Here is a 14977-nt window from a genome sequence, read left to right as displayed (position 1 = left end):
GCGTACACTCCAGGACAGAGGCCTTTCACACTGACCTATATTTCACCCTGAACCCGAAAAGTTCGTGATCTCATCTTGCCGCCTGAGTCCCTGTTACCTTTGTCATCCTTCGAAGCACAACTTGCTATCCTCACCGTATTCGGCCGAGCACACGTCAGCGACAAGGCTCTCCATGGCCACGGTGCTAGAACACTGGGGACAAGACTCGTCGAAGGGGTCCGGGCAGCCGGCCGGACCGGCGTAGGCCGCGTCCGCGTACGTTCTGGGTGCCGGGTATCGGCGCTTGTACTGGCAAGTCCGCAGCGCGTCCTGGATGGCCTTGACCGTGTTAGCTTTGTGAGGAAGCAGGACCGTCTTGTCGTCCAGCAGGAGCTGACCGTAAGATCCGCCGTGCGCACGCCAATTGTGTCGGTAGCTCAGCAAAATGACCTTCGTGAAACCTGGAGTAAGAGAAAAGTTTATTTTTCTAAATGAAATAAATACCTATCGAGTAGGCAGAACTTGGCCCACCGAGGCCCGCTCGCATGTCAGCGATAAGCCAGGTACTCCAGGTCGAGGGTGGTGTGTTAGAGAAATGGGGTGTGACTACCGCGTCGTTAGAAACACATAGCACAGATACCTGCGATGCAAGTTAACATATATTCGTGGTGGAACAACGATACAAATGACAGTAAAAGTAATAAATAAGTCGTTTAGGCAGCGGTTGTGGGCCATCTGTTAACTTGAGTAGGGTAACGCGTTTAAGTTGAAAAATTCAAGGTTGAAAAATGAGGCAGTCGTGTTCTTTTTTGCGAAAAACCAACAGCATTGTTGCGAAAAATTGGCATGGGAACTGAAAAGCGAGTAATATAAGATTAAATCCACTGAAAGACGTTAATATCCTGAGGTAATATGAGAAAAATACAACCACCAAGCATTCAGCAATCCCCTTTCATCCCAGGGATTTTGTGCAGTTCTTCGTGGAAGAAGTGTTGCCATATAGTGACGCAATGGTCGCCTGAAGGTTACGACAGATGGCAGAAGAGGGCAGACGTCCAAGATTCCAGGTGATTGGACGCAGAAACCCCTAAATGTTTTTTTTTTATTGCGCGTAGTTTTTATGCGGCGCTGTTTCGTCAGTCTTGTCTCAAAGCCTCGCCGCGAATCTCATTTCTCTTAGTTTAGATCGAGTGGTAAGCGATTTGCAGACGATTGTCTAATCTACAGTCTTGTTAGATGTAATGACAACCAGAACCTACTCATTGAGAACCTATGTAAACTTGGGGAGTGGTGTTAACAGCGTCGGATGGAAATTTGCGGAGAACAGTCTCTATGTCGATCACAAGGAAAAAAATACCGTTCTACGACTCCCATTTCATTGGAGATCAGCATATTCATTCAGTCTCATCTGTGAAGTTCTTAGGCTTAACAATTAAAAATAACCTTAGTAGAGACGAGCACACCAACAACATTTCTGCCAAAGCATTTGCTAAACTCTGTTTCCTGCACAGAAAACTAAGGAGTGCCCCGTAAAATGTAAAGATGGAAGCATATCGTTCACTTGTTCACCCAGTTCTCGAGTATGGATCCTGTTTGTGGGACCCTTATATCACTAAAGATATTGCTAAGGTAGGACGTGTTCAGAGTCTCGCTGCAAGATTCTCTTATCCGATTATAGCATGTCCTCCTCAGTCACCAATATGTTAAACAAGCTTAAACTAGAATCGCTGCATGTACGGCGATAGACTGCCAGGCTGAAGATTGTTTATTCATTGTACTATCACAAAACTGGCCCATGACGTGACAAATATGTTTTTTTCACCAGCACTTATGTCCGTGAGGCTGACTAATTCTGCAAAATAAGGCCATTTTTTCCATTGACAACAGTATTTCAAAACTCTTTCTTCCCCCACACGATTGAACAGTGGAACTGTCTCGCTTCCTCACTTTTGAATGTTCTGACGTGAAAAAAGTTGAAAAATTGCTATCGATGCATTGTAATATCCTCCTGCTTGGGAAACACTAGCTGCCTGCAATATTTTAAAACAAATAATAATAATAATCATCATCATCGTTGTCGTCGTCGTCATCGTCATCATCGTCGTCGTCGTCGTCATCATCAGCCTGACTACACCCACTGCAGGGCAAAGGCCTCTCCCATGTCTCTCCAATTAACCCTGTCCTTTGCCAGCTGCGTCCACCCTATTCCTGCAAACTTCATAATCTTATCCGCCCCCCTAACTTTCTGCCTCCCCCTGCTACGCTTGCGTTCTCTTGGAACCCACTCCGTTACCCTTAAGGACCAGCGGTTATCTTGCCTTCGCATTACATGCCCTGCCCAAGCCCATTTCTTGCTCTTGATTTCGACTAGGATGTCATTAACCCGCGTTTGTGTTCTCTCTCCCGCTCTTCCCGCTTCCGGTATAAATAAATAAATAAATAAATAAATAAATAAATAAATAAATAAATAAATAAATAAATAAATAAATAAATAAATAAATAAATAAATAAATATCTGGCTCTTGTTTCGATCAGTATTCCACTTCGTCGACCACAGCTCTGTTAGTTTGCTCTGTTAGACTAATACAGGCTGTGGTGTCCGCACCACGACCGGAAGAACCAATGAGAAGAAAACCTCAGAACAGAACGAATGAACTGAAGAAATTCCTTTATGCTTTTCCTTTGTTTTTACTTATAATTATTTATCTTTAGCCTCACCGAAGCGACATATTCGGCGAATTTCTATTTCTTCGAGCCGCTGGGATGTCTGAGAAGATGGCGACCGAGACATCTTCGATGCAGTGGCGCAACTCACCGCGTCTCAATGTTGGTGAGGCAATCCAAAGCACTACACTAAAGCACTCTGCTGAGAAAAGAAGGGATTCCCTTGGGGGCCTAAACTGGAAGCACACGTGAACAGGAGAATACTGGAAAAGAAGAGAATACTAAATTTCGCTTGAATGAATTTCTAGTCCTTTTCAAATGACTTAAAATATCCTTATACAAAGCAGTGGCGGTCACAAGCACATATTGGTGTGTTACAAAATAAGTAAGGCAGAAACTTGGGCTAGTTGGATATTGTTTGAATTCATATTTTCTAGCGCTTAGTGAACACAAGGGACAAGAACACAAATACACAGGACGTACGCTAGTGTTCACCAAGCGCTAGAAAATATGAATTCAAAGTTACAAAATAAGATTTTGGTTCTCCAGCTTGAGAGTTCATCCTTTCAACCCATTGCGAAATATGAACCAGGCTTCTAATAACGAGCAATCGCCTGCATGTCGGGCAATAGCGAGGTTTCAAAAGCAGTCCTTCGCCCAGGAAGAGCAGTCTGGACAGCGAGAGCAGAGCATACGCGGATATCAACAAATGCGCGAAGGGTTGCGGAAGCCTACAGGTCACGTGTCTTGTGCGTCGTCCCACGTGGCGTGTGAGTGTAGGAGAAATGCAGAGGCCAAGTTCCCCGAGGAGGGGTGTCCAAGTCCCGGTATTGCTGAATCGAAGGTAGGTTTCAATACAGAGGTAGAGTACAAAGCTCGATTGAAAGGAAGTTAGTGGAAATATAGCGGCGTAGCTTAGACGCATCGTGGGGGCGCCAAAGTTATATCGAAAGCAAGTCACATGCAGTCGGGGAAAAATTCACAGGGTCACCTAATGCCTATATGTGTTGCAATTCGACAGCATCAGCAGCTGTTGAAGCCTTTACCTGTAGTGATGCCCCTTTCTCTTTGGTGACGTCACTCCTCTTGAGCCAATAGTATGCCTCGGTCTGGCGACGTTGCTTTCTTCCAGCTCATGGGTGAAGTTTATGACCGACGATGCATTTTGGCCCCATGGAGCTTCTAATCCGATCGCATTAAGTATTTTGTCAACTTGCAAAGGCGTTGGCAGGTGGTGCCAAAACAGAGAGGCCTAGTTCGCAAGGTCGGCTACCATAATTTTCTTCCATGTGGTAAGAAGAAACGAAGGAGATGCGAAGGTGATAGGCTATTGTAGGAAATATGTTAAAAACCATCCAAGGTGCGTTGCAGCAGTGTTCACGTGACCGGAAGAGTTGGAAGCCAGAGGGTATGTCGACTTGTTTTGGATATGAGGGTAGGCGAAATGAGAATTGTGCGCAGTTTATGAGAGCAGGCAGGACGAAAACAGGCTGGTGCAGGTCGGTCGTTCTCCGTTCTTTTCAGGGGAAAGCTAGTCTACCTCGGCTTGCGATACGCTCTCCGCACTGACGATGCAGGCCATTATACTTGGTGGTGCGGGCCAAGGCGCTTTTATTATTTGTATTTTTAATTGGTTTCACCATAGTATTAGGTAATGTTTTTGCCGACGTCCACATAGAAACACGACGCATAAGAAATGGAAACAGTTGATACGATAGCGCGTACAAATGGTTTGAAGGATATGAAAATGATCGTCAGAATTTAGTTTTTTTGTTTTTGTTTCAAAACATCTGCGCGACAAAGTCACACCATTTGCAAAAGATGTAACTAGTGAGTAAGCGACTAAGCCGAGCGCTCTTCACTAAAATAGATAAATATGTTTGTGCAATTGCACGGGACCAAAAAAAAAATAGAGTCAGGTTGCGAACTTGAAGACTCTCAGTGAAACTTACTCTTCGACGTGACTTCACAGGAGCAGTACTTGTTGACGGAGAAACGGATCTTGTCCATGACCGAGTAGCCTTGGCCATGGAAGATGTCCCCGATGCACATCTCCGAACACATTCCGCCGTAAGCTGCAAAGAACGAATACAGTTCACACTAGTTCAACGGCAGCGCGTGTGTAAGAGCCCCCCCCCCCCCCCCCCCCCCCCCCCCCCCCCAACCTGGCTGCCAATGATTAAAAAAAAAAGATAAAATCATCCTAAAGTATTTTCGCTTCGCATGTGTAAACATTCTTCGTGGTGCTTGTCCCACGGTGTGCTATGAGACTGTGATGGTTGCCTTATTCTTATACGCATCGGAATAACTTGTGGTAACGTGCCGGTTGCCAATAAAATGTCCTAAGAGCCATCATAGTTGAAATCAAGAGGAAGAAATGGGCTTGGGCAGGGCATGTAATGCGAAGGAAAGATAACCGCTGGTCCTTAAGGGCAACGGATTGGATTCAAAGAGAAGGCAAGCGTAGCAGGGGGCGGCAGAAAGTTAGTTAGGTGGGCGGATGAGATTAAGAAGTTTTGCGGGGATACGGTGACCGCAGCTGGCAAAGGATAGTTAATTGGAGAAACATGCGAGAGGCCTTTGCCCTGAAGTGGGCGTAGTCAGGCTGATGATGATGATGACGATGATGATGAGCCTATTTTTCTGCGGGAAGTGATATTCAGTACTTGTATTATGCAGAATTTAAATGCGTTATCACCATAAAGAGTCCACCGGGCCCACGCTAATCAGACTTAAAATGCGGCTCGTCGTACAAACCGAGTTACGTATAATGTGGGCTGCACATAGTTGGAAAATTTGAATAATGAAATTCTACTTTCGTGTGAGGGCCGCACCCCATCAAAATCTTGAGAAAAAAGTGCGGCCCTTGCATGAGTATATAGGGTACTCATTCTGGCTTTGAGAGGAAATATTCTGAAGCAGCCACGTTGATGCGAGAGAAAGTTGCTCTTCCAGTGACAGTGAAAACCGTACTTACCCTTTCCTGGCTGAGGTGGATAGCTGACTTCCGCTTCGGCAACTGCAATCGGCAAGAAAAGAGTTCATATAACTATTATGAACTGTTGAATTGTTGCAGCCCATATCATATATAGTCTGAATGCATCACTGAGCCGATTACGTAAAGCTGTCTTATAGCGCTAGTTGGAAACAAAGCATTTTCAATCTTTTCCTTGCTCCCCATGTCATGAGGCCATCCATCCATCCATCCATCCATCCATCCATCCATCCATCCATCCATCCATCCATCCATCCATCCATCCATCCATCCATCCATCCATCCATCCATCCATCCATCCACCCATCCATCCAATCCAATCCAATCCAATCCAATCCAATCCAATCCAATCCATCCAATCCATCCAATCCATCCAATCCAATCCAATCCAATCCAATCCAATCCAATCCATCCATCCATCCATCCATCCATCAATCAATCAATCAATCAATCAATTGATATGTATATCATTCAATGTTAACACTATCAAGAAACGTTTTGCGTCTTTGTAAAGCAGGCAGTGCTGCAACAGGCCTGTTAAGGTGACAAAGCGGTCACCGCGGGCAAGGAATCCTAACGGAGGGAGGCAGAGGCTCAGGACGAGTGTTGAAGTCGCTAAGTTTATAGGGTGGGTTTGAGTAATCCCTCCTGGCGACAGGCAGCGGTTATCAGAGGTAACTGGAATAAGGTGATGGTGATCGTGATTATAAGCGGCGTCAGTAAGAAGTATATTTCGAGAAATACGCGTACTTGAAACCTGGTTGCGACATCTGCTTTATAGAAAAAGTCGCTAATTTAACATTGGTCTCTGGCTTGAAGCGGCCTGGTCGCTCTAAATAATCGTGCTGACAAACTCCGAGAGCAGCCCATCAGCGTGCAGGGCTACGGCCCTATCCACCTACATTAGCAGATATCAGAAAAGTATACGCTTGCGGAGTACTGAGTAAGACAAGTGTTCTGTTTTTCCTCCTCGTGGCTCTAGGATGAGGTTTGTGTTGTTTACATAAGTGAATAAATTACGCGCAGATAAGCATTTGTAGTTGGAACTTACAAATATTTTACATCCTGCTCGCAGTTTGGAATTGATTTTACTTTCGGCTGGATCGCCTGCCCTTAAACCATTCAAATGGGGTTTCAGGAAACCAAGCTGAGCGGCCTTGTAGATGCTAATCGTTTATAAGCTTTGCGATCGGCTTCCCCTTAGCGTACTGTGGTAGCTGGAAGGGGAAATCCGTCCACACTTCACATAATGCTAGTTTCTTATCGTGCGCGTTCTTAAAGACCGTGTGGTCATAGAAGTAAATGTTCGATCTTTCGTTTTAGCTGCCAATTATTTGTTTGCGGTTGATTTTTATTTTTGGGTATGCGACTACAAGGATGACCAGGAAGTCAAACACCGAGGCACCAGAGGGCTGCACAGGCTCACTCTCTCATGACAAGATAGTTTAGAAAGCTGGCCACTCACCGAGATCGTAGTTGCAGATGTCATTCAGCAGCTCTTGGTGAAGACCTCCGGCACACACGGGGCAAGTGGGCATGGCCTGCGGACACTGGGGTTTGCTAGGTGCTTCCACGGCCAAAGTTTCTATTGGGTAAGCCTCGCTGTACAACGTGTCCAGAACTTTGGCAGGCGCATACCGCCCACCCGCCTCAGGCTGTACTGATCTGCCGTAGCCCGGTTGAACTGAAGGGGCGGAATAGCCTCCTTCTGAGGACCGGTATTCCGACAGAGAGGGCGGATGGTACCCGGGAGCAGGGTGGCCAGGAGGAGCGTAGGTAGCTTCACCGTAGCCTCCTGCTAAGGGAGCTGGAGGCGAGTACGCAGCTCCCGAGTACCCGGCAGTGGTGTAGCCAGGGGCCATGTACGTCGGTGGCGCATAACTGGGTGCTGCGTAGCTTACAGGTGCGTAGCTAGCTGCCGAATTGTCGTGAGGTGCATAGGTGACCGACGAGTGCTCGGTAGCGGCGTATGGGGCAGGAGCTGAGTAGGTAGGTGGCGGGTGGCTGGTTTCCCTGTATGTCTGACCCGAGTGCGCGGGGGACGAGTAGCTGGGTGCTGAGTAGCCCTGCGACGCGTGGGTAGCTCCTGAATAACCAGCAGTTGTGTAGCCGGCTGCGTAGGCGGGTGGTGCGAGACTAGGCTCGCCGTAGGATGGCGCGCCGTAGCTGGGTGGCGAGTAGGTGGGTGCTGAAGAGTATCCTGGCGTTGCGTAGTTTGGCCTGTAGGAAGTCGGTGCGCTGTTATAAACTTGAGACTCGTAATCTGACTCAGGGTAGCTGGGAGCTGGCGAGTATGTGGTTGCAGGCGAATAGGCCGTCAGGGTTCCGTACGTTGTGTACGACTGCTGGGAGTACGGAGCGTACGTGGTGTATGTAGACTGGGAGTAAGCGGAAGTGGTGTACGCCGCCTGGCTTGATGGAGCGGAATAGGTGGTGTACGAAGGCGAGTGGCTGCTCGGTGTGCCGTATGTAGTGTACTGCGACTGACCGGATGACGTGGTGTACGAGGACTCGTAGGTTGGCGTAGCAGAATATGACGAGGTAGTGTAAGCAACTTGTTGTGGCGCTCCTTGCCCGTAAGAGCTGGCGCCTCCTCCGCTGTTGCCATAGGATGTGGCTCCACCCGGAGCACCGTAGGCACCACTGCCACCGCCTGAACTGTGACCACCGGCAGACCCGTAAGACGAAGGTGCCGCGTAAGAATGCGGCGCAGACGTAGCGTGCGGCTTGGTTCCCGCACCGTAGGCTGGAAGTTGCCCGGAAGACGATGCTCCGAGTGCGCCAGCGGCTGCGTATGGTGCAGGTGCACCATAAGCAGGTCTCTGCATGGGTGCGGGACTGTAGCTCGGTTTTGCCGACCCGTAAGCAGCCGCAAGAGCACTTGCTGGTACACCATAGGCGTGCTGCCCAGCGGGAGAGTAGTACGATGGAAGTGGCTGTGCTGGCAAGTTGTATGATACCGTCACAACTGGCTGAGGGTTCCGCGGATACGAGGGCTGGTTGTAAGCTGCGTGTTGGGCGGCATTGACGCCATATGTAGGCATCGCGTGATGCCCTGCGGGGTACTGGACATGAGTGGCGGACATGCTGCTGCCGTAGGCAGGAGCGTACTGAGCACCGGATGCATGCGCAGCTGTGGCCTGGTATGCTGGCTGGCTGTATGGCGATTCACCGTAAGCTGGTGCATTGTGGACCGGCGGTGCGCTGGAGGCCCCGTACGACTGTTGCATGTACAGCGGTTTCGGATAGGACGGTGCTGAGTATGCCGGCGGTGCGTAAGACGGGCTGTAATGCTGCGTGTTATAAGCGGGCTGTGGGTACGAAGGAGCAGGATAGGCTGGCGGAGCGTGTGAAACCAGGTTAGAAGGCTGGACGTACGAGGGTGCGGAGTAAGCTGGCGGCGCGTACGAGGCCTCGTAAGACGGCGCCAAGTACGCCGGCGGTGCGTGGGTTGCGCCGTACTGAGGCTGGTTATACGAAGGATGGCTGTACTGGGGCCCATTGTAAGGCGGGTGCCTCTGTTCTACGTAAGAAGCGGGGGGGTACACTGGGGCGGCGTAAGACGGTTGAACACTGGGTGGGTAGAGGGGCGCGGTATGGACCGGACGACTGTAGGCAGGCTGTGCGTATGGACTCGGAACGTGCACTGCAGGGGCGTAGGCAGCCACGTACACTGGAGCCGCGTACGCTGGTTGTTGCGGAGCGGACCCGTAAGGAGCCATGGGGGCGTACACAGGAGCAGAGTAAGCAGGAGGAGCGTGCGTCGCCACGTAAGATGGTTGGCTATAGGAAGGTGAGGCTGGCACAGCTACGAAGTAGGCAGGGGCGGCATAAGCGGGAGGAGCGTAAGACACTGCGTAAGCCGGTCGGGCGTAGCTGGGGGCAGCGTAGGCAGGCGGGGCGTATGACGCCACAGAATAGGTCGGCGGTGACATTGTATGGCTATAGGGCTTTTCGACATTAGATGCGCCTGCGCTTGCCGCTGGTGAGTGAGCGTAGGAAGGTGCAGGGCCACTAGGGGCAGCATACGAAGGGCTGTGCGCATAGCTCATCGTCGCAGGTGGTACGTAAGCTGGCGGTGCGCTGGAGACACTGTAACTTGGTTCGCTGTAGGAAGGCGCGCTATAAGACGCTCCCGAATACTCTGCACCTCCAGACGGGGCCGAATAGGGAGCTTCAGCCTCTTTGGGTGCATTACTTGAAGGCTGAGAGTAGGCTGGGCCATTGTGCGCCGCGGGTGCGTAAGTGGCCCCATACGAAGGGACACCGGATGAATGGGTGGTGTAGGAAACCGCGCCGTAAGAGGAAGTCGTGTACGTCTGCGACGAAGAAGAGCCCTCGTACGCCGGCTGCTGCGTCTGAGTTGCTTCCTTTCCATAAGCTGGAGCGGAGTAAGATGCGCTAGGTTGAGCGCTGTAAGCTGAGTTACGCCCTTGGGAGTTGTCGTAGACTTTTGTTGGCGATCGGTAAGAAGGGGCCATGCCATAGGATGCGTCTTGTCCGCCAGTGCTTCCGTATCCTGCCGTTGTGGCATACCCGGCGCCGTAACCAGTCTCCGCTGCGCTACTGTACTGTAGATGCTTGTGACCCGCTGGGGCGTATGCTGAAACTCCTCCCGAAGAGGCTTGACCGTAGGATGGGGCGGAATAGGAGGGTGGGCTGTACGTAGCACCAGAAGCTGGCGCATTGTTGTAGCTTGGCTGACCACTGTGTACAGACTTTTGCACGGGCGCAGGATTTTGTCCGTAAGGTTTCATTCCATGCGAATAAGAGGGCATGGATCCATAGCTGGCCGGCTGGTATGACCCCGAAGAACCCGCACTGTTCGATTTAGCTTCATAATTTCCATATTGGTGGCCATGCGAAGCTGTAGCATAAGACGGGACTGCCCTTGCACCACCATAGGATGGCTGGGAATAGGCTGGCGCAGCCTGGGCAGGTGGAGCATAGGATACTGCAGATGCTGCGGATGACCCAGAACCATACAGCTGACTTTGAGCTGGTCCACCATAAGAAGGCTTGCTGCCTCCAGCGGGAGGATATTCCGGTGCCCTGTGAGCTGGCGCTGGAGGAGATGGACCATACGCGGGGTTTGCTGCGGCACCATGGGAAGGTGCAGAATAAGCGTTGCTGGAAGGAGCTGCATAGGAAGGTTTTCCACTGTTACCAGCAGATGAGGGTGCATGAGTGCCATAAGGAGAGTCGTAGCCTTGTCCACCACCGGCAGAATAGGGAGCAACGGTAAAAGATTTTGTTTCAGGAGCGTAATTGCTACCGTAAGCCGGAGCAGCATAGGCGGATGGAGCGTAAGTTGCACTGCTAGCACTGTATCCTCCACTGTTACCGTACGAACCCGGCCTGGCAGCGTAGGACTCTTCATCGGTGGGGTACGTTGGAACATATGATATTACAGTAGGTTGTTCGTCTTCGCTGGGGTAGAGTGGCTGGTAGAATGATGGCGGGTACTCTGCGATTCCGTACGGAGGAACGTACGTGACGTCACTGTAGCTGCCGTATGCACTGGACCCTTGGGCTGCGGGTGACGCTGCGCCATAAGCAGGTGATCCAGACGCGGACGAGGAAGCTTGGCCGTATGCCGCAGCCGAGCCACCATCATATCCTCCAGAAGACGAGCCCCCGTGAGTATTAGCACCAGGAGAGCCGTAGGCGGCGTTTGAAGCTGGGGCATAAGCAGGTGCAACTCCAGACGAAGGCGGTGCCCCGTAAGCGTTAGCACCAGTAGAGCCAGCATAAGCAGGGGCGCCGCTGTGGCCCGAAGGAGTCGCTGAGCCGTAGCCTGCTGCCGCAGCAGGACCGTAGCTTACAGAAGGCGGTGGAACGTAAGCGTGCGCACCGCCACCGTATGATCCGTAATTCGACACCGCAGAAGGCGATGCTCCGTAACTCGCAGCAGGAGCCGACCCGTAACTTGGAGAGCCTGCGGAAGCCGAAGCGTAACTAGGCGACCCTGCCCCGTAACTTGCAATATGTCCAGACGCTGGAGCCGCGTTGTAGCCGCCAGAACCAACGTATCCTTTGTTCGCGGTCGATGCAGGTTGGCTGTACGTGGCGGCACCAGAGTTGGCTGCTGGTCCGTATGCGGAGGCCACTGTGCCTGTGTTGGCAGAGGAGGCGTAGCTTGGGCCCGATGACCCATGGGCCGCGTTACTGTAATCGGCTGGCTTGGCAGGATAGTGACTTGAGGCTGTTGCAGAAGCAGCGTAGCTAGGGCTGTAGTTAGGAGCAGCTGCTGCCGAGCCATATCCTGACCCGTGCGCAGAGGCTTGAGCCCCGTAATTTGGACTTGACGTGACTCCGTAGCTCGGAGATGGGGCGGCGTAACCGGCGGTCACCGCTGAGGTGCCGTAGTTGACAGCAGGGACTGGGGATTTGTAAGTAGGCGGTAGCATCAGTGAGCCGTATGCTGGAGCTGCAGTCGCCCCGTAACCGGAAGAGGGTGTGGCATGGCTCGGGGCCGCAGTGGCGTCACCGTAACTCGGTGCGGAAGGAGCTTCGTAACTCGGATGTGGTGGCACAGGCCCGTACTGTGGAAGTGGAGTAGCAGCGTAGTTCGGAGACGGCACCGGGTAAACGGCAGTCGCTGTCGGAACGGCGGAGCTCGGCGAGGGTCCCGGGTTGTAGGAGGGCGCTGATCCGTAACTCGCAGCAGGAGCCGACCCGTAGCTTGGGGAGCCTGCGGAAGCCGAACCGTAACTAGGCGACCCTGACCCGTAACTTGCAATATGTCCAGACGCTGGAGCAGCGTTGTAGCCGCCAGAACCAACGTATCCTTTGTTCGCGGTCGATCCTGCTCCGTATGGAGGTTGGCTGTACGTGGCGGCGCCATAGTTGGCTGCTGGTCTGTATGCGGAGGCCACTGTGCCTGTGTTGACAGAGGAGGCGTAGCTTGGGCCCGAAGACCCATGGGCCGCGTTACTGTAATCGGCTGGCTTGGCAGGATAGTGACTTGAGGCTGTTGCAGAAGCAGCGTAGCTAGGGCTGTAGTTAGGAGCAGCTGCTGCCGAGCCATATCCTGACCCGTGCGCGGAGGCTTGAGCCCCGTAATTTGGACTTGACGTGACTCCGTAGCTCGGAGATGGGGCGGCGTAACCGGCGGTCACCGCTGAGGCGCCGTAGTTGACAGCAGGGACTGGGGATTTGTAAGTAGGTGGTAGCATCAGTGAGCCGTATGCTGGAGCTGCAGTTGCCCCGTAACCGGAAGATTGTGTGCCATAGCTCGGGGCTGCAGTGGCGTCGCCGTAACTTGGTGCGGAAGCAGCTTTGTAACTAGGAGGTGGTGGCGCAGGTCTGTACTGTGGAAGTGGCGTAGCAGCGTAGTTCGGAGACGGCACCGGGTAAACGGCAGTCGCTGTCGGAACGGCGGAGCTTGGCGAAGGTCCCGGGTTGTAGGAGGGCGCTGATTCATAACTCGCAGCATAACCACCGCCGTAACTCGGGGAAGACGGCACTCCGCTGGGCGCTCCGTATGGCGCGGGCGCAGATCTTCCCGTGTTTTGGGCGCCGTACCCATCATGCGCCCTCGAATCAGCTTGCAGGGGCACAACGCCAGGCGAACCGTATAGAGGTCCAGAAGCGCCTCCATAGCTTCCGCCGTAGACAGCCTGGTCAGCAACCTCTTGAGTGTCCATTCGTTTCTCCGCCGCCTGAATTGACGTAGTAGCCGCGGCGGGACAGGCTGACATAGCGTCGTGTAGCAAGCGGGCGTTGCGGTAACTGTAGGCCAGAATGTGCATCTTGTCGGTCATAGGAAGGTAACTGACCTTTCCTCTTGTAGTCGGAAGCGGGCCCATGAAGACGAAATACTGTCTGGACGCTGCAATAAAAGATCAAAAAGTGTAATCAGCTCGCCACATAGGTGATCCATATTAAGCCGTGAAAGCGGAAAATGAGTTCAAAATGAAAATTAAAAGTCTTCTAATGAATACACTGGTATCATAAAAAATATCTGATCACTAGCAGAGTGTGCTCGCTGGTGCGCGATTACAGGGCACGAGATATTTAAACAGTGGTAAGAAAAATTCGAAACAGAGCAATTTAACAAATCATTTCTGGTTAGCTCTTTGCTTCTGCTTATTGCACCATTTCATAGTGTAGATAAATGTGCTACACTGCTGGTTTTCACGGAATCGTTCAGAACAAGCCCCGCACCTTCAGTAGCGAATCCCCTCGCAACGGCGAAAATGAAAGTTACAGACAGGCAACTGCGTATAACTCGGGCTGGGTAGTCATCTCTGTTCGAACTAAGATAAGGCGAATGGACGTATCTTTTGTAGCGACAGCTACACTACGCTACCTAGTCGAGCACTTCGCAGTGAGCCTGGGAGGCCGATCGTGTGCATGCGCGAAACCAGAGAGCAGCAACACGTGCGCGGCGCGTGACTTCAATTTCCTTCGCTTACGGCGCGGTTCGGGTGTGCACCGAGATATGTGAGACAGGCGAGACATGCGTAATTTGCTTTCCTTAAAACCGATTTTCATTTCATTTTCCTTCCCTTACGGCCGCGGTTGAGCCAGTAGGCAGGCCCGTGCACTTTCATTTCCTTTCTTTCTATCAGCAACAGCAGCAGCAGCAGCGGGTTCGGGTGTCGGTCTCCACGGCAGGCGTCGCATGGATCACACCTACCGTTCCGCTGAGCGCTTTAAAGTTCATCGGCGTTTTATGAAAATTTGGCTTTGGGGGAAAGAAAATGGTGCAGTATCTTTGTCACATATCGGCGGACACCTGAACCTGAATGTTAAGCATTCTTCAATGCTGAACATTTTAATCACAACAACAAGCTCGACAACATGCGTAAGCAGGGGGGAACTGCAGCTCTCGCCACGTATATCCTGGCAGAGCTGAGTTAAGCCACTGCCATTTTTTTCCCGCACAACGCTGTCGCTTACAACTACAAAGTTAATAGTAGACACTGATTAGTACACCGTCGTTCCTGAGCAGTGCCGGAACGAGACAAGGTCGCCACCTTGGAAGCCATGCTCGCTGCGATCAGGTTTCGCTGGAAGTTGAAAGATACCTCTTCACACGGCTGAAGAAAAAAAAAAGTCGTACTTGAAACTGAAGTACAGTTGTTTTGCAACATGCTGGATAGGGTTACTTGTCCAAGAGCGGTCTGGATCACGCGGAATTTGTGCGCCATATTTCAAGTTGAACGATTTAAATAGGCGCGGTATGGAAATAGTTGAAGAGCTTAGTTCAGCTATGCTAAGTGCTCACCTATTTTTTTTATTTGTTTTTTACTCTGAAGTGAATGAATAAATAGAATATCCGTTCTCCTATTTTCTCATGTCTGTTTCCAGCTTTCTTGACAAATGGTAATT

General features: G+C 51.4%; 1 protein-coding gene across 1 annotated transcript in view; it reads right to left on the bottom strand.

The window, feature by feature from the left end:
- LOC144125201 (uncharacterized) overlaps positions 1–14977 on the bottom strand; it is a 79245-nt gene that overhangs the window by 24434 nt on the left and 39834 nt on the right. The window contains exons 17-20 of the mRNA XM_077658404.1: positions 7104–13472; positions 5621–5662; positions 4596–4718; positions 135–440 (exon numbers count right to left, since the gene is read on the bottom strand). Of these exons, the coding sequence (XP_077514530.1) occupies positions 135–440; positions 4596–4718; positions 5621–5662; positions 7104–13472 (6840 nt within the window). The remainder of the gene's footprint in view (positions 1–134; positions 441–4595; positions 4719–5620; positions 5663–7103; positions 13473–14977) is intronic.

This window comes from Amblyomma americanum, chromosome 3 (genome assembly GCF_052857255.1).
Source record: "Amblyomma americanum isolate KBUSLIRL-KWMA chromosome 3, ASM5285725v1, whole genome shotgun sequence".
NCBI classification, from domain to species: Eukaryota; Metazoa; Arthropoda; class Arachnida; order Ixodida; family Ixodidae; genus Amblyomma; species Amblyomma americanum.
The sequence above is the reverse complement of the archived record's forward strand: the minus strand, read 5'-3'. Positions and strand labels throughout refer to the sequence as shown.